At 61.4% G+C, this 19179-nt stretch overlaps 1 protein-coding gene across 1 annotated transcript; it reads right to left on the bottom strand.

Moving 5' to 3' along the window:
- Positions 1-171: 171 nt before the first annotated feature.
- ERFL (ETS repressor factor like) lies at positions 172-17983 on the bottom strand. The gene is made up of 6 exons (XM_047710294.1): positions 17935-17983; positions 4785-4864; positions 2105-2339; positions 1593-1788; positions 1378-1495; positions 172-1015 (listed from the first exon to the last, which is right to left on the bottom strand). The coding sequence occupies exons 2-6, from the start codon at positions 4849-4851 to the stop codon at positions 567-569; spliced, it is 1065 nt and encodes a 354-aa protein (XP_047566250.1). The 5' UTR covers positions 4852-4864; positions 17935-17983; the 3' UTR covers positions 172-566.
- Between the last annotated feature and the right edge of the window lie 1196 nt (positions 17984-19179).

Genomic DNA, 19179 nt, shown 5'->3' with positions numbered 1-19179 from the left:
CCCCAGGTGATGCACCCACCCCAAGCCCCAACTCACCCGTGACACCCGGATCCTGCACAGCTCATGCTCCTTTCCGTTCTTTTATTTTTGTAGTAAACTCTCTGGAGGTGGCTAGTGGGGGGTGGTGGGGAGGGGGCCCTCCTGGGCGGGGCTGGGGGCGGGGTTATTGCTCTGAGCTCCCGGTCCCAGGGGGCTTGTGTGGGGAGGGGATCAGGGTTGGGGCCAGCACAAAGGGAGACACAGCCGCACAAACACACAGGGCACAGCACGGGGGGTGGGTGGGCAGGAGAGGCTGGGCACCATATTGCACTTTGGGAGTGGGGCCAGGCGGGGACCCCCCTCAAACAAGCCTGGGCAGGAGGCTCTAGGCCGTCACGTTCCCTCCCTCTCTGGATGGGGGAGGGGAGACCCCAGCCTGGGGTGAGGGAATAAGGTGGGCAGCCAAGTGCCTGGTCCTGGGAGGGGGTCGAGGCTGGTCCCTGGCCTCGGGCAGGACATCGAGGGCAGGCCAGGCACGAGTGGCTGCCCAACCCCCACCCTGGTGGAACCCTTCACCCCACACGGGTTCAGCTGCCGCTCCCCCCTTTGCTTGCCTTGGCCTTGGGGGGCACAGGGAGGCCCTCGTCGCCCTCGCTGTCAGAGCTGCAGCCGCTGACGTCCGTGATCTCCAGCTCCGAGTCGCTGTCGTCCTTCCCACCCAGTGTGGCCTCCGGACCCCTGGCTCCCGGCAGCGCCAGGCGAGGGGCTGCTGCCAGGCCTGAGGGGCGCTCGGGGCCCAGGCCCTCCCCTGCCGCAGCCAGGAGGGGTGAAGTCACAGGGCCTCCCCCGGCCCCTGCTGAGGGCAGGTGGCCCAGGGTACTGGCCAGAGGATTAGGGTAGAAGTGCGGGGGATACAGAGAGGGGGGCAGCTTGGGGAAGGGGCCGGTGAGATACGGGTTAAAGTTCCAGGGGTAGTCTGGGAAGGCGCGGCTGTAAGGACCCAGCAGGCTGGGGGGCTTGGAATAGCCAGTGGCACCTGGGGAATACGGGTTGGGTCAGACTGGGCACACGGCCACTGTGGGAAGGTGCCCCCACCCTGCGCCGTCTGCCGAGGTCTGCCCGTTGTGTCTCCCACGCAGCGTCTGCCCACTCTCCACCTTCATCTGTTTTTTCCAGTCCTTTGTCGCCTAAAAGCCCCTCTCCCAGCCTGTCCCTGCCCCCGTTTCTCCCCTCCCTCTCCCCAAGTCCTCCTGTGGCTTTTAAACACAGGCACACACGCAGCCTCACCATGGGCCTCCTTCCTGCATCCTTCCTCTCCTCATCTTTACCCATCCTCTTCCCTCAGACACGGGCAGTGTGCCCCCCACAAAACCAGCACCCACACCCGCAGGCCCTTACCAGAGCCCAGGAACGGAAAAGGGCTGTCCAGACGCAGCTTGTCTGTCTCAGGAGGGAACAGGGGTGCCCGGGCCCCTGGCTCTCCCAGGCGAGGGGCCGAGAACAGGGTCTGCAGTGTCTGCAGAGGGAGGCAGCACAGCTTAGACCGGCTGGGTTGAGGGCTGGAGAGAGGGCACCAAACCCCCCAGTTTGGGGACCCCAGTGTCCTAACTCACCTCGGGGGTAAGGGGAGGAGCATCTGGCCCAGGCGTCCCCCCAAAGGGACCAGGGGTCAGCAAGAGTGGGGAGCCCGTGGTGGCTGCTGCCACATCCAACAGTGGGTAATTGACAAGTACGACTTTGCTGAAGTTGAACTTGTAGGTGAACCTCTTCCCTTTGGTCTTATGGAGAATCCGCTTGTTGTAGTAGTAGCTGTGGGGAGAGGGAGGATGAGGGGATGCTGGGGAGGGGCACCGAGGGAGGTAAAGAGGGCACCCCTGACTCATTAGTGCACAGAGCACTAGCAGGGAAACGGAGGTTCACAGAAGTCCTTTAACCAAGGTAGCAAGGCAGGGGTGAAGCAGGGGCTGGGATCCTGGCTTCTGGCCTTCCTCCTCGCGTCCCTCCCTCTCACAGGTAATCACAGGAGCTACCCCATGGAGATCCCTGCGCCTTGGGATCCCAGGGATTCTGCCCTGGCAGACCGAGAGCAAACCCCCAGGGCCAGCCTCCCCCTGCCCCTCCTCACCGCAGGGCCCGGCTCAGCTTGTCGTAATTCATGTGAGGCTTGCACTTGCGGATGCCCCAGAGCCGAGCCACTTCGTCGGGGTCCTTGATGACGAATTCCCCGTAGTCCCCCTGCCAGGCGATGACCCCCTGATACTCCTCCTTCTGCAGCAGCTCAAGGATAAAGTGCCACAGCTGGATCTGCCTCGAACCAGGGGATGACTCTGGCTTGTAGGCCCAGTCCGGGAAGGCAAACCCTGGGGACGGGAGGCAGGGGAGTGGCCCCAGGTCAGGACGCCAAGTCCAAGGCTCTGGGTCCCCCGTGGACTCGGGAACCGGGAGGCCCCCCTGAATCCTGGTCTCCGAAGAGCAGCTGCCCAGCCTCAGCCATCTTTAGGGAACCAGTTCCCACTCTCTATCCCAGGTGGCGTCCAGGCCCCAAACTGTCCAAACAGTGGCAGAGAACTCCGTTGTCCAGGGAGCCCGGGGTGGCACCTGCAGCTTCCTCCTCTACCTTGGCACAACTCGTCCGCGTTCAGGGTCTGGGGGTAGAGTGTGGGGAGGCCATGGGAGTGGCACCCCTCCTCGTCCACAGCCCTTCTCCTGCTGCCCCCTCCAGCCTAGCCCCAGGAGGCCTCTGGTCTCGCCTGCTCTCGGGAACACCCTCAGTCTTGCTGTCTCCCCTCCTCCCATGCCCTTGCCCCCCAACCCCCCCCCCCGCCCCGCTCCATCTCTCCCTGACGCCCTCCACTGACCACAGGCTGCCACGTCCAGGCCTGTCTGCACATTCATACCTTTCACGTCCTGTGTCCCCTCCCTACGTCTGTGCTCCGACGCTCTGAGCGCCCGTGTGTCAGCAGACACCCACAGCGTACAGGTCCCACAGACGTCCACTCACACTCCAGGGGTGCCTGGCGACACCACGGCCCACGGGGGGGCAGCAGAGTGAGGCGCGGCAGCTCACACACAACGTGCCGCCGAGGCAGGCCCTCCAGACCCCTGGCCCTGCACTCGTGCGTCTCGGGCCCCTCAGAACAGGGCCCTGCTAACCACACTGCCACGTCAGGAGATGCACAGGACCACAAAGGCCCAGCTACCAGTGCGGCATCAAGACAAGTGTCCGCCTGAGAGGCACACACGGGGTGACACCACGCCTGTCCCCCTTTGCCTCAGAGACTGCAGGCCCAGACATGGGGATGGAAGGATCAGCCCGGAAGGAACTAAGCTTGAGCTGGGAGAGCAGCCACGTGACCTACGTGCTGCGCACTCCCAGGGCAGGTCCCTGCCCTCTCTGGCTGACTAGAGTTTCAGGGGTGGGAGGCAAGGAGCAGCAGGGTCCCATCTGGGGGGCCTGGTGTGTCCCTGGGTGCTAGTGCCTCCCCTTGCTAAAGGCTCAAAGGCCAGGCAGCTTCCTCCCTGAAAGGATAATTTTTCTCTCAGCCCCATTTTGGGTCTTTCTTACTCCAGGCTTCATCAACCCACGAGTGTGGAAGAGGCAACCCCAGAGATGACACCACACAACTGGCCACACACGCGCAGATACACACCCCAGTCTGGAGCCACCATCTGTCCTCAAACAAACGTCCCCAGGTACATTGTACCTGCTGACACACGAAAGGACCCACCTCAGCCCACAGACACACACACATTATGACGACCCCCCAAAGTCCATCACACTCAGTGAAACACAGATGCAAGAAACCTCCTGACACACACACCCCAACACACACACAGGCCTGGGGGCACCCACCCGCCCAGCCCGAAGCCCACTGAGACCCCCATCCTGGACCCCAGCCCAGACCCGGAAGTAACAGCAGCAAGCTCCTCACCCCACGGAAGCAGGGATGTACTTGGCGAGCTGGCACCCCCCGCCAATCCTGAGACGTAAGCATGCTCGCCATCCCAAAGAAACACCACCTGCCCGGCGCAGAGACACCCAGGTAGGCTCCCATGTGTGTGCAAACAGGCACAGCGGCTCACACAAAGACTGACGCCGCACAGACATACTCTCCCAGTGTGACCCCTTCTTCCAGAAGCTCCAAAGCGTGACACAGGGACACATTCTGAGACCCCACGTAGAAGCAGGCACAGACTCCCAGTCCCCGCGCGTGTGCGCGCACACACATGCACTCGCGCAGACATACACTGCCCATCTGAGGGGCGTGTGAGTTGGCACATCCAAGCCAGTCTTACTGTCCACATCCCCAGCTCTGAGTGTCCACTTCTGAGCAGGCCGTCCGTCCTCTCTCCCAGGGCTCCAGCAGCCAGGCCATGTCTCCATGTCCCCCTGCCCAGGCAGTCCCTGTCTGTCCACCTGCGCCTGGTCTGTTCCCCCATGGTCCCCACCCCTGCTCCGTCAGTGCCTGGCCATCTCCATTCTCCTTGCCTCTCTTTGCCGGAAGGTCCTGGACGGGAGCAGGCTGAGAGGTACGCAGCCGGGACCCCAGGACCTCAGACCCCTGAATCCTGTCTATTTCAGACCCCGATACCTCCCCAACCCTCCAAAGACCCTCATGACCCAGCAGGCAAGTGGCAGAGACAACTGGCTGTGAAGTTTTTAGCCAAGTTTCTCATTAGGGGGTTGCATTGAGGGGACTGAGAGAGAGACCGGGACAGAGGAGGGAGGACGAGGAGAGGTGCAGAAAGGAGGAGCTAGCTGGCTGGCTGGGAAGGGGAGGGAGGTCCGGGCCAGGGCCAGTTACCAGGGGTCCAGAGAGCCGGCAGGGCGGGCGGGGCGAAGAGAAGGTCGGAGACGCAGCTACAGTCCATGGTGGAGCCAGCCCTGCAGAGAGGCCGGGACAGACACGCAGGGACAGGCAGGCAGCAGGCAGGAGAGATAGACAGGGGTCAGTGGGGTGGGCGCTCCGCCCAGGCCCACCCATCCTGCCACCCGCCACCCTCTCCACCCACGGCCAGCCGACCCTTCCTCCCGAAGCCTCCTCCCGGCTCTGTGCCTTGATCACTACCCACAGCGCCCCCCGGCCTCCCTCCCCACTGCTCCCACTGGCTCGCTTGCTCACACTGGCTGGCTCGCCCCCTGCCCGCCCCGTGCAGGCTCTGCCGCTGCCTTCTCTCCAGCCGCTCTCTCGCGCCTGACCTCTCAACCGTCTCTGCGTCTCTGTCCCTCTCTCTGGCCGTCCCAGATTTGTCTCGCTTTGAACCTCGCCCCAACCCCATGGCCCGCCCAGCAGACCCCAGGGCTGGCTCATCTAGCTCCCAAGCAGCCCCCAGCTTTCATCTGCCAGCCCAGAGCCAGCCCGCCCGCCCCGCACCCTGCAGGAAGGCTCCCACAGCTGCCCTTCCCCAACCTGCTGCCCAGCCCTCGGACCCCTGCCACTTGCACCAGAGCCCCCACCCCTCAGACACCCCTTCCCCTTGGCTCTGGTCCCCCCACCAAACAGCACCCCAGACACCCCTTCCCCTTGGCTCTGGTCCCCCCACCAAACAGCACCCCCAGACACCCCTTCCCCTTGGCTCTGGTCCCCCCACCAAACAGCACCCCAGACACCCCTTCCCCTTGGCTCTGGTCCCCCCCAAACAACACCCCAGACACCCCGTCCCCTCAGATCTACCTCCCCCACCAAACAGCATCCCCCAGACACCCTTCCCCTTGGATCTGCCTCCCCCTGAGATAGCCCCCTAGATACCCCTCTCCTTAGATCTCCCCCTCAAATAGACCTTCCCTCAAACATCCCTCCCAACAGCTCCACTCAGACACTCTTCATCCTTGGATATGTCTCCCCTCGACACAGCCCCCCTCAGACACTTCTGTCCTTTAGATCTACCCTCCAAACAGTACCCCTCAAACACCCTTTCCTCCTCAGACATATGCCCCCCCCCAGAAACCCTTACCCCTTTGGATCTGCCTCCTCCCTCAGACAGCTCCCTGCAGACCCCCTTTCCCCTTTGGATATGCCCCCCCTCAGACCCCTACTCCTTCAGATACCCCATCCCCCTGAGACACTCCCTCCCCTCCTCTCCTGTCTCTCAGAACCTTTACCTTCCGCCAGCCCCTCCCCTTAGATGCCCGCTATCTCGGACACCCCCCCACACCTAACCCCCAGACATCTGCTCCTCTCAGACACCCACCCCTCAGACACATCTTCCCCCTCAGATACCTCAGCCCCCCTCGCCATGTCACTCCTTGAGACCCCCTGATCCCAAAGAAAGCACTTTCCTCAGACCCCCTGACTCAGACACACCCGCCTCAAATACCCCACACCCGTGACGTGTGACATGCTCTCCAATACAGCATTCCTCTCAGACATCACTCTGCCCAAAGATCCCGGACAGCTGTTCTGTTCCAGAAACCCCACCTCACCCCTTGGATGCCAGACAAGACTTGGCAGATGGCCCATTCCCTCCATACCTGTCCGGTCCCTACGGACACCCAGGTGCCCCCCGCCACCCCGCCACCCAGTGTCCCCTGCATCTCTCCCACAAGATCCCCTCCGGCACTTAGACCCCCTGCCACCTCATTTGGCTTCTTGGGGGTCCCCCCACTGCCTGCAGCCAATCTGCCCCCACGCCCCTATGTCCCCTCTGTCTCCTGTCCAATCTCCCCAACTTTCTCTGCTGCTCTCCTTCCCGGTCTCTCCCACTCTGTTTCTCTGCACACATCTTTTTCCCCTTCTCTGTCTCCCCCCATCTCTTTTCCATTTTTCTGTCCCTCTTTCCTGGTCTCCCCACAACCCAGGGGTCTCCTCCCATCCTTCCCCACCCACTCTCCCTAACCCCGTGTCCCCCCACCACCTCCCTTGGTCTCCCAGATCTCTGGCTTCCCCACGCCCCCTCTCCTCCCCGCCCCATCCCTTCTCCCAGCTCTCCCCTCTTCCCCCTGTGCCGCCGCCCGGCCTCTGTGCCCCCAGCCCATCCCGCCTCAGTCTCCCCATCTCCCTCCCGGCTCCGCACCTCGCTGGCCACCTCTCTCCCACCTCCCGCTCGCTCTGCCTCTCCGGGTCCCCCTCCCTCCTGCCTCCGCCCCCGCCCCCACCCCCATTGGCCCCTCTCATTTCCGTGTTGGTTTTGATTTCTCTTCCCGACGCTTTCAACTCCCCGCCGCCTCCTCCGGACACGTTATAACGAGGAGCCGTGGGATCGGCGCTCCGGGCCCTGCTCCCACGCTCCCCCCGCGTCTCTCACATGCATCTCTGCCGTCTCGCTGTCTCTGCCGGCCCCTTCTCTGTCCCCGCCTCTGTCCCATCGGGCCCGCAGGGACTGGGTCCCTGCTCCGACTGTCGGGGTCCACAGAGCCATGTCTCAGGGTCCCCATGTCCCTGTCTCAGGATCCCCACGTCTCCCTGTCTCCACACAGCTCTTTTATGTTTCTAGGTGTCCACGTCTCTCCTCCCCACATCCTTGTCTCCGCATCCCTCAGTCTCTGTCTCCATCTGTCTCTGCATCTCTGTTTCGTCCCAGTGTCCGTCTCTTGGGGCCCCTTTGATCTCGCCCTGCCCCTGGCGCCCCCCTGGCCCCATTGATCGCTGATCGACCGATGGAAGGAGCGGGGCCTGCGGGGCCGGGGCTGCAGGGCCGGGCAGGGGCCCCAGTAGGACTCTGGACAGACGGACAGCCGGCCCCAGACCTGGTAGCTGTGGAGGGGGAGCTGCGGCAGCCCCTGCCCCGCCGGTCTGCGCCGTGCGGATGGGGACTCCGGGCAAGCTTTAATTTTTAATTTTATTTTGCTTCCTCCACCCCCCTGCCGCCCCCCATCTCCACAGCCTGCAGCCACGGCACAGAATGTGTGTGTGTGCAGCAGTGGGAGCAGGGCTGCGCAGGCAAGACGCTGCCGCTCTCTTCTCCCTGCCAAGCAGACACACAGCCCAGGCACACACACCACACTGCCACACACAGCACACAGACACAGGTCAACAAAATCACACACACAGGACACCACACTGACATGGGCCAAGAGTCATACACACACATGCCACCAAAATCATGCACACACCACACCACACCAACACGGGTCCAGAGTCACATACACACCACACCGTCACAACACATCGCACACAGGTCAACAAAGTGATACACACCACACTGTCATGCCCAACCCATCACACAGACACAGGTCAACAAAGTCACACATATCACACTGTCACACACCACACAGACATACCATCAGCTGAGTGACACACACACCACTGTCACACACACAACACACATCACACCAATGTGTGATGCACATGTCAACAAAATTGTATGCAAAAAGACTAACAACCCACACACATCACACAGACCCACAGAGCATGGTGGCACATGTACCACCATGTCTCATGTGACAGACATACAGGTCACAAGGGTCACACACTCCATGACCGTCACACACACACCAGGATGGCCACAGATACTCACAGAGAAATAGACACATGGTTGGTTAAACATAGACACACATACAAGACACACACCAATTCAGTGCCACACAGAAACAAAGACGCACCATCCCCACAGACAGAAACCCACCCACACAGACACAGGACACACTGAGACTCACAATCAAAGACAGACACACAGACTCTATGCCACCCAGGAACAGAAGCCCACCCAGACACACCCCTTGCACAGCCAAATCCCACACAGGTGACACCCAAAAGCACCCAGTGTCCCATAGACACGCACCAGAGGCCCTGCGTGCACACTGCTCCCACATTCACAGAGCCAGAGACGCACGTGTGGCACCCATACAGACAGCCACCACGAGACCACAAACACACGTGGACCCACCCACCCACACACACACGGGCCAGCCCACACAGCGGCACACTCAGACCCAAAGGCCAGCTGGGTGAGGGGCTGTGTCCGGCTGAGGTGGGCCCTGGGAGCTGAAGCCACCCTGGGCCCCTGCTGCTCCTGCCACCATCCATCCAGCTGTCTGACTGTCCCCCTCCATCCATGCACTTCTCACGCCTTGTGTGGGCATGCGCGAAATGGGCACGGCTCAGGCCTACTTCTGCTACCATCTCCCCAGAGACGGGGCTCCCGGCCTCCTTGAGGCCCACAGGGCGGCAGGGTCTTGCTCACTGAGGTCTCTGTTGTTCCGTCTGCCTCTAGCTCCAGATGCCTCTGTTTCTGAGGGCCTGAGTTTCTCATCTCTGTCTTGGGGCATCTCTGTCTCTCTCTGTCTCGGGGTATCTCTGGCTCTCTGCATCTCTCTTTCTCCCATCGCCTCTGTCTCCTCACCCCCCATCACCCCAGCCCCCTGGGCTGGGGTTTAACCAGTTGTTTTGATTTCTCTAAGCTGCTCCGGCCGCCTCGGGAGCCGCCTCGGGCCTTGCCCCCCCTCAACAGCCCCTTCATCCCTCACCCAGTACCCCCTCCCCTTAACACAATCTGCACAAGTGGAATGAAAATTGATTTTTTTTTTAAATTTCATATCTTCTCCGGGGCTCTGTCTAAAGAGGAGAGAGACGCGGCCCAAGACCCTTCTCCTGCAGCCACCCCCGCACACGCGTGCGCACACACACACACCCAACAGGCACACACATCACGCCTGGACACACACACACACTCCCACACTCCGTCTGCCCCCACCCGGAGACACACCCCTCCCTGTGCCACACACCCACGAGGACACAGCTGTGCCCATAGCAGACACACACGCAGACTCCTGCACACACTCTCCAGGCTCCCCCAGTAGGCACAATTCACACACCCTGTCCCATCCTGGCGCACAGAGCCCGGTGGCCTGTTGACACGCTGTGGCACGCGTGCACGCACACGCACATACACACACCCCTGTCCATACAGATCACAGCCACATCCAAGCATACAGGAGTTCGAGGGAGGCCCCACTATGGGCACCAAGGAGGTCCCTGGGGCTGTCCCAGGGCGGACAGGGTCAGGAAGGTGACGGGGGCTTTCCTGCCTGGACTTGCCACCTGAAACCCCGAGGTCACCCCAACTCCCCACACGACCTGCATCAACCAAATGCTGTAGTATGATCTGGGCGGGGTGTCTCTGTGCCTGGGCTGTAGAGTGCATGTGTAGGTACATACATACATGTACACACACACATGCACACCACTCACTACTTCTCCCAAAGCCACACACTGTCGTGCCCCCAACAGGCTGGTGCCTTTGCCAGCTCGTTCATGCCCACACGGACACACAAAACACTGGGATGGAACCACACACACCAGGGCACCCACAACACACAGGCCCCCAGAAGCCCCACGACACATGCAGCGGCACCAAGCACACGGCCGTGCTCCCACACCACCCCAGACACGCGGCCTCACGCGCCACTGGGCATCCGTTCCCAGGAGCAGGGCACGCAGACCCCATCCAACCATCACACACAGACCCACACCCACAAGCACATGAAGACTTCACCGCTCTCCAGGCCCACAGAGAATCATTTCCTGGCCAGTCCCAGACCTGGACACAGCCCACAGGCTCAGAGGCACAACGGCAGCCTCAGAACACAGAACCCATGGCCAAGCGGGCCCCCACGGGTGGCGGCTGTGATGCCCAGGTCTGAGGGGGGGGGTGGTCGGGAGCACATCCCACACCTGCTCCTTCCCTGAGGTCCACACACCCACACTCACCAGCCCGGCGCCCGGGGTCTGGCACCCACTCCGTCCTCCCACCAGGCCTCAATTGGTCTCCTTGCCTTCAGGGAGATGTGCTCCCTGGTCACTGAGACACACCAACCTCCTGGCCAAGTCCAGACACGGCCCAACTCCAGAGTTTCGGGCAGTCACCCCAGACGTTCACAGCACAGCATCACACAGCAGTCAGGCACAGGCTCACAGACACGGCTCCGGGGGCTCCTCCCGCTCCCACACTCATGCACTTGTGCTCGGGATGCGCACACACACCACCACAGGTCACACCTACGTGGACTGCCACACAAATCCCAGTCACACAGAGACAGACCCCCCCACGCAGTGTCACACACAGAGACAGCTGGAGACACACAAGCACACACACGGGCCAGAAGGTGCACTGTGCAAGAGACAGAAGGACAGACTGGCAGACAGACAAGGCTCTGGCTTCCCAGCCTGGAGAAGGTGTGTCTGTTACACGCGGTTTGGGGTCGTTGGGAGGACGGAGTTGGGGCAGGGGTGGAGACCTCATACCCACCCTCTCCCCGACTCCCTGTATCTCCCTGGAGCTGGTGTCTCTGTCTGTCCTGCGTCTCTGGGTCCATCCAACCCCCTCCTTGTCCCTCCCTCCCTCTCTCTCTGAGTCCCAGTCTCTGCACGAACGTCCCTGGGGCTGTGGCCAGCACGCGGAACCGTGTCAGTTGGGGGGTGGGGGGAGAGCATCCCCGGGGAGGCGGGAGCCGCAGTGCCACGCACCCCGCCTACCAAACAGAACTGGGGGAGGGGAGGGGAGAGGCGCAACCAAGGACCCGGAGCTCAGGCTGCTTCCCCACCCCCTGCCAGCATCCTCCTGCCCTTCCCCTCAGAGACCCTAGAGAAGGAGGAAGCATGGCCGGGGATGGAGGGGGAAACAGGGAGCAGGAGAGACATGGGGGGGGGCACAGAGAGAGAAGCATGAAGCAACACCTACCGGGAGACAGATGGGGATAGAGACCAGAGGACACGGAGAAAAGATGGGAAAGCAGAGAGTCCTGCAAAGACAGGGAAAGAACAAGACCCTGACAGAGATACGGTGGTGGAAGGGCGAGGGGAGGGGGGGGCGAGCCAGGGGAAACCCAGAGAAGGGGAGCGAGTCAGAGCAGCTAGGACAAAGTGAATTAGGGAGCGGAGGTCGGGAAGAGAGATTGCTCCAAGGAGGGACCCGGGTGAGAGAGGAAGGAGAGGAGGGGCAGAGAGGCGGAAAATTGAGGGATTAGGGCAGAGGCGAAGGAGTGGACAGGGAGGGCAGGGGACTGCTGGGCAGAGGCACAAGTCAGCCGGGGAGAAGTACAAGTATGGGTTCAAGGCCAGCGCCAGGCCCAGTTGCAGTCCTTGGCGGGTGTGTGTGTGTGTGTTGCAGGGGTCTGACCCGGCCCCTGGCTGTCACCCCAACTCCTTCCCCTCCAGATCTCTGCCTGGACAAGGCCAATTCCCAACTCCCCCTTCATCCCAAACCCCAACCTCCTGCCAAGGTTCCTTAGTCCCAGCATCCTACCCCCAGCTCATCCCCACCCCCCAGGCCCCACCCAAAGGCAGGGCTGGACCTTTTGGCCCCAGGCCTTGCACCAGAGACAGTGACAGACGTCTGCAGGAGCAATGACTGTGATTGGTGGTGGGGTGGAGGGACCGAAAGCCGAAGGCAAGTGTGGCCAGCTAATCCCAGGAGCCAAGAGTCCCAGAGCCCCTCTGGGACTCAGGGGCACCATGGGTCCTATTCATGGGACTTGGCACCAAGTATGTGCTCAGGAAATATTGTTTAAAGGAAATTCAGATTAAAAGGAGCAAGGCAGGGAGACAGAGAGGGAATCAGGGACAGAAAACCAGAGACCAAGGGATAGCCAGACCTGGGGTGAAAGGCCTATAGATGGGGGACAGGAGGACGAAGGAATGGAGACAGGAATGGAGCAGAGAGGTAGAGGGACAGATGGGGAACTGAGGCACAGAACACAGGGGGACAAGGAAACAGATGGGGAAATGGGAGAGAAGGGAGTGACTGAGGGTCAGAGAAAATGAGCAGATAAATGGGGTCAAAGACCCAGGAAGGTGAAGTTGAGACTCAGAAAGGGAAGAGAGGGGATAGGAAGACAGGAAACAGAGGGCAGGGCCTGAGAGCCTGGGGCCCCATGTGGGGCCTGGGTCAGCTGGAGCTGGGTGCCGGGGGTTCAGGGGATCCCATGAGGGCCAGCAAAGGGCCGGGGTCCGGCTAGGCTAGGGGAGGCTCGGGGCTCCAGGGGCGTCGCACGGTGCTAATTCAGCTCCATCGATCAGACGGGATGAGAGCAATAAATTATTGTGACAAGATGCAATCCTGGCCCACGTTCTGCCGCCGAGGCGGATCGATCCCTGTCCCCAGCCCCACACCGGGGCCCGTGCCCAAGCCATGGCCCGGACGCCTCTGCCCATCTCCTCCATTCCCCCACCTCACACAGTCCCGCTGCCAGCCAGGTGGGGCAGCAGCCCCGGGGAAGAGGAAGGGAGCCTTGGAGGGAAGACCAGCCCCTATCTGTCCCAGCACCTCTGGCTTCCCCCTCACCACCCCATCCTCTCCAAGACCTGGGAGGTAGCAATGGCCAGAATGCCCATTTCCCAGACGTGGAAACTGAGGCTCAGATAAGGAAAGTAACTTGGCCGAAGTCCCACAGGGGTGGGTGGGGCGGCCTGGCTCAAATGTAGGTCAGCATGACTTCAAGCCCCCCAAAACCTGCACTGCCAGAAAGAACAAGGGACCAGGAAAGAGGAGGAGGGAGGAGGCAGAGAGAGCCTGAGAGAAAGTACAGGACACAAGGAAAGAGACGCTAAAAAGAGATAAGGTACAGAGAGAGAGAAACACAAAGAAGGAAAAGACAAGGAGGTATGAACAGACAGAAAAAGAGTCTCAGCTTGGGAGACTGGCAGGGAGGATGTCAGCAGCAGGAGGCAGAGGTGGAAGAGAGGAAGGGAACAAAGACAGGGCAGGCAGAGAGGGATGGAGCTCGGAAAGCAGCCTGTGGAGTGAGAGTTCTGGAGAGCAAGGTGTGTCTGAGGGGACAGGTGTGTGGTGGCAGGACCCAGGCTGCCTGGCGGCAGGTGGGAGGGAGTCCCCCTTAGAGAGAGGCCAGGTGTGCCAGCAGCGAGGTGGGGCTTGTTGGAGGGCAGGAGTGGGGGGCTGGCAGGAGGCTGGGGTGCAGGAGAGCTGGCAGGCGATGCAGAGACATGTGTTGCCTGAGTGACAAGGTGGGCAGATGTGTCCATGGAGGAAGGAGGTTGCCTGACAGGCAGGTGTGGGAGCTAAGGACACCTGGGTGATGGAAGTCAGATGGCCTCCGAGATCGACCAGCTCCTGAGACCTCCAAGAAATGACTGCATTTCCCTGGGCTCAGTTTCCTTCTCTGTACAGTGGGGAGAAGAGTAAGGACGTGCCTCATATGGGCCTGGAGAGGATGAAAGGAGACCACGGTTAGGAAGAACCGAGAACACTGCCTGTCACAGAGGCAGTGGGGGGTGGGGAATAAGCCGCCACTGGAGGAGGCGCCTGGCTGGCTCCAACAGGAGAGCGCGCGACTCTTGATCTCAGCGTTGTGAGTTCGAGCCCCAAGCTGGGTGTAGAGGTGACTTAAAAATAAAACCTGGGGCCGGGGGAAGCAGTAGCTGGGAACTTGGGAGGAGCAGGCACGTGCTACTCCAGGGGTGGTCGGTGGACTAGCTTGTGAAGAATGCAGAGTCTCAGGCTCCATCCCAGCCCCACCGCACCAGAATCTCTGGCATGAGGCCCTGAGCTCTGGGTCCCAGCAGGGGTTTCCAGTGCCTGCCAAAGTCTGAAAACCTCTGGCATAAGGGAGTGTGTACAATGCAGCAGGCCGGTGCAGCGTGGCTGGGGAACAGGTGTTGCAGGTGTTTAACAAACACCACAGGTGGTATCATGCCCTTCCAGAAAGGTATTCCCTGAGCAGGCAGAGGGCTGGTGACACCTTCCATGAAAAGGGACAGGCATCTCCCATCTCCGGAGAGGAGCAGGGCAGGAGACAGGGGAGGGATCTGAGGGTGGGCTCCAAAGGTGTGGGGGTGACAGCTTGCATAAGCCGCTGGTGCAGCGCAGCTGGGACAAGGTGGCTGTGAGCTGTGGTGTAGGTACACGACATCTGAAAAAGCCACGAAGACAGGCGCCTGGCTGGCTCGGTCAGTAAAGCCTATGACTCTTGACCTCGGGGTCCTGAGTTCAAGCCTCACACTGGGCACGGAGCTTACATTAAAAAAAAAACCATTTTTTTTTTTCTTAAAAGAAAAAGCTATGAAAGGACAAGAGTTACATGGCATGGGGGGACTCCATGCTGGGTCTGGATGTTATGTCAGGGGCAGAAGCAGGCGTTCCCCTTGGGGACAGGCTGGGGACGGACACCAGGGGTAGGGCAGAGGCCCACTGGAAAACGTGTAAAGCCGAGGGAGATTAAAGGGGGGGGCAGGTGCGGAAGTCTCAGCATCTGTGTGGGGGGGGTGGAACCCAAGCCGGTGATGCCTGTGGGCAGACAGGTGAGGGAGGTGCAGAGATACTGGTGTGAGCTTGGACAGCAAGGAAGGAGGAAGTGAGAAAATGGGGAACTTGTGTGGGTTAAGAAGAGAAGCAGACGGTGCCAGAGGGACAGCTGTAGGGAAACAGGTATACAGGTCAGACAGGACCGCGTGGCCAAAGACAGATTCCCTGCCCCAACCTGTGCATGTGGGAAGGGGCGGGCGTGTGTGAGATGGTGAGACGAAAGAGAAGCAGAGACAGAGAGACACGGAGAAGGAGGTGAGCAGCAAGTGTGGAGGCAAGACAGGTGACTTTCAGAGGATAAAGGCTTGTAGGAGAGGGACAGGAGGAAGGAGGAAACACCGGATACCCGGGGACCACTGCACGTGTGAGCAGTCAAGATGTGTTGAGGTCAGGAGACCCGGGGTAGGTGCACGTATTGTCTGGGATGAGTTATCTGGAAGACAGGTGTGGGCAGGGCAGGCAGAAGTAGGTATCTCTGTGGGAGATGGGAGGGTGGGGGGAGTTAGGGGTGGAGGAGTTAGGGACCTGCGGAGAGCACCGGGGGTGAGGCAGATGTGTTTGGAAGCCCCTGTGGAAGGACTAGGATGGGGTGACCCAGGTGAGCACCGTGAGGGAGAAGAATGTGACCAGAGAGGTGGGAGGGGGCAGGTGTGACCTGAGGGCAGATTAAGAGAAGGCTCGGGTCCATGCTGCTGAGCAAAGGAAGGTGTGTGTGTGTGGGGGGAGGTGTGCGCACACGCACGCTCCTCTGCACGTACATGTGTGCGAAGATATGGTAACAGGTACTGCTTGAGGGGAGGCAGAAGCAAAGAAATCTGAAAGTGTGAGAACTAAGTGTGTTTGAAGCTTTAGGGGACAGGTGGGGTGATACAAGGGCAGGTAGGAAAGGGACAGAACAGCACAAAATGAGACAGATGCAGGGATTCAAGCGGGAAGGGCAGATTCTGGAGAACAGGTGTTACCTGGAGGGGCAGGTAAGAGAGGCCGTGTATTACCTGAGACCATGGGCATCTCTGGGGCATGTTTCAAGGGACAAGTGTTAACCTGGAAAAGCAGGTGAGAGGAAACAGGTGGTACCTACAGGGACAGATGAAGAGGACAGGTCACCTGCAGGGGACAGGTATAAGGACTCTAATGTTACCTGGCCTTCCAGATGTGGGGAACTGAAGAGAAAACGTAAGGTGACAGGTGTGCAGAGGGGCAGGTATGAGCAAAAGGTGTTACCTGAGGCCACAGGTGTGTGCAGTGTGGCTCTTCAGGGCCATCTGAGGCCTTGGTTTCACTCACTTCCCTCCCCTCCCCTCCCCAGGGGCCCGTTCTAGACCTGGGATCCCTTCCCTGGGCTTTGGAGCCAGGCCGGGGCAGGGCACATGGTTAGCTCCCACTCATGAGCTCTGGGCTCAGCGAGGCCAGCAGGGCCTGCCGGGCAGCCGGGCTCCTGAGGCTGCTTGGCGATGCGGAGCGCGTCTGGGCCTCGGCGGGCCGGCCGGGCAGGGGGAGCGGGCGGGGGGGCCGTTTAGCCGTGATAGATCCGCGCGCCGCTTGTCTCTTAATCTCCGGAGCGACCGATCGATTCGCTATTTCCCTTTGTTGCCAGAAAATTCGATCCTGGGCCTGGAATTAGGTCCCCGGCTTAATCTGAGCGGAAACCAGCGAGGGGGAGACAGAGACAGAGATGCTGGGAGAGACAGAGACAAAGAGATAGTAAGAGACATAGAAAGGCAGAGACAGAGAGACAGAAAGGGATGCTGAGAAAGACGCGAAGAGAGAGAGGCACAGAGATTCTGAGACAGTCCAAGAGTTGGACCCCAAGAGGAAGAGAGGGATGCTGCTGCCAGAGACACAGATAAAGAGCCAGAAAGAGAGAGAGAGAGATTCTGGGAGTTAGAGGTGGACATGGAGGTGCCCAAAGAAACAGAGACATGGTAAGGAGAGACCCAGCCAGAGAAGAGACAGCAGAGGTGGCCCTGCACGGCCCTGGGACAGTGGTGGAATGACAGAGAGGGGACACAGCACACTCAGCCGCCTCTACCCAGAAGAACTCAGCTCCCCCAACCCCGAAGGTCAGGGCTAGACCTGCACTCCCAGCCCCAAAGTGTGCAGACCCATTTATTGGCCCAATGTCCTTCCCACAGGCCATGCTGACCCCCCTACACAGGATATCCACGCCCCAAATATCCAGAGCCAACTGTGCATACCCTCAGCCTTGAGCTCCAGTTCCAAACCCAGACCTCCGAGCTCACCCCCATCCAAACCTCCATACCACCACACAGCCCCAAATGTCCACTCCCCTCATCTGACCCCCAACCTCAGTCAACTCTCAACCCCAAATATGCAGTCTCTTGGCTCTGAACCCCCAGGTCCCAAATTCCAAGTCCTCAGTCTTGGCCCCTAGCCCCCCATCCCACCGCCCCAGGATTCTAGCCCCAAAGGTCCAGGCCCACCCTCAGGTGTGCCCGCCAGCCCCGGTTCCCAAACAGACCCGGGAATCTCCCGGCCCCCACCCCTCGCACTCTTGCACGCACTCCTCCGCCCCAGCGTCCCGGCCCCCAGCCCCGAGCGCGCAACTCCAGCCCTCTCCCCCTCCCACCTCCCCAGAGCCGAGCGCTGCCCCACCCGCCGCCTCCGCCGGGGCAGACGACCCCGCCCGCCTTCCCCGCCCCGGGCTCCGCGGCAGGGTTCCGAAGGTCCCCCGGGAGCACCTCCTGCGCCCCGCCCCCCTCCCCGCCCCTGCGCCGGCTCGCGGCGCTCACTCACTTTCCCGGGTTTGCGCCTCCGCTCCGGTCCGGCGACAAGTGTTTAAAGTTGGGATCCCGCGGCCATGGCCCCCCGCGGCGTCCTGGGGAGCGGGCCCCGGGGTGGGAGGCGAAGCCGGGCGGGGGTGGGGGGGCGACGCCCGGGGCCCCGGGGGGACGGAACGGAAGCGAGAGTCGAGGAGAGATCCGGACCCGGAGGGACGGCCGGGGACCCGGAGAGGGGGGCCGCGCGGGGACCGGGTGGCGCGGAGAGGGGCGCGCGGGAGAGAGGCGCGGGGAGAGACGCGAGCCGCCGGGCGCGGGGCGGGGGCGCGGGGCGTAGGGGGCGCGGGCGGCAGGCCTGCCGAGCCTCTGCGCTTCCTCCTCCTCCTCCCTCTGCTCCTCCGCGGCGCGCCGCGCGCCTCCGCCCTCGCGGCCGCCGGGCCGGCTCGGCGCGCAGATATATGGAGGCGGCGGCGGCGGGCGCTGCGGGGGAGGGGGCGGGAGCGCGATCGATGGAATATAATTTTCCTCAAACTCGGAAAATAAAGTTCAGAGCTGATCAAATTTGAAAACAGATGTCGAATCGCGACTCTAAATAAGGTTCGATCCCGGGACTGAGGGAGTGGGGGTGGGGGCGGGTGGGTGGAGAGGTGGAGAGACCCCCCTCCCCTTCTCTCCCCGCCCCGCCCCTCCCCTCCCGAGGAGGGCACGAGGACAAACCCGCCCGCGGGCGGGAGGTGGAGGTAGCAATTACGCGTCTGGGACCCCCTACTGGACACGCGAAACCGGACCCCGACACACAGGCCCAGGACGTCGGGACGCACGGATACACTGGCACAGAGAGTGCCAACACCTCGCAGGCTCCATAGCCTGGCGGGCACTGGGACACACAGACCTGCACACACAGATGTGCCCTGACCCCCCCCCCCACACACACACACAGCCATGGTGACATGCAGCTACACTCCACCTCCTAACACACAAACCCGGGCCCAATGGACAAACACAGCCACATTCCCCTGCATGGGCCCACAGGGTCGCAGGAACTCACCACACCCGCAGCCACCGGGAAGGGCCGGGATCTGCTCCCACTGAAATAACCAGAGAACAACCCCTGACCTCAGGGCCCTGAGACCCCAGCACCCCACCCCCACCCCAGGTTCAGGTTCACCTCACTATTTAGCCACTGTCCTCTTCCTTCCCTTGTGCCTTCCCCTCACCTCCTCCCTCTCTCCCCCTCTGCACTTCTGTCCCCCCCTTTTTT

Source organism: Lutra lutra, chromosome 17, assembly GCF_902655055.1.
Source record: "Lutra lutra chromosome 17, mLutLut1.2, whole genome shotgun sequence".
NCBI classification, from domain to species: domain Eukaryota; kingdom Metazoa; phylum Chordata; class Mammalia; order Carnivora; family Mustelidae; genus Lutra; species Lutra lutra.
Note: the sequence above shows the minus strand (reverse complement) of the source record. Positions and strands in the feature narration are given on the sequence as shown.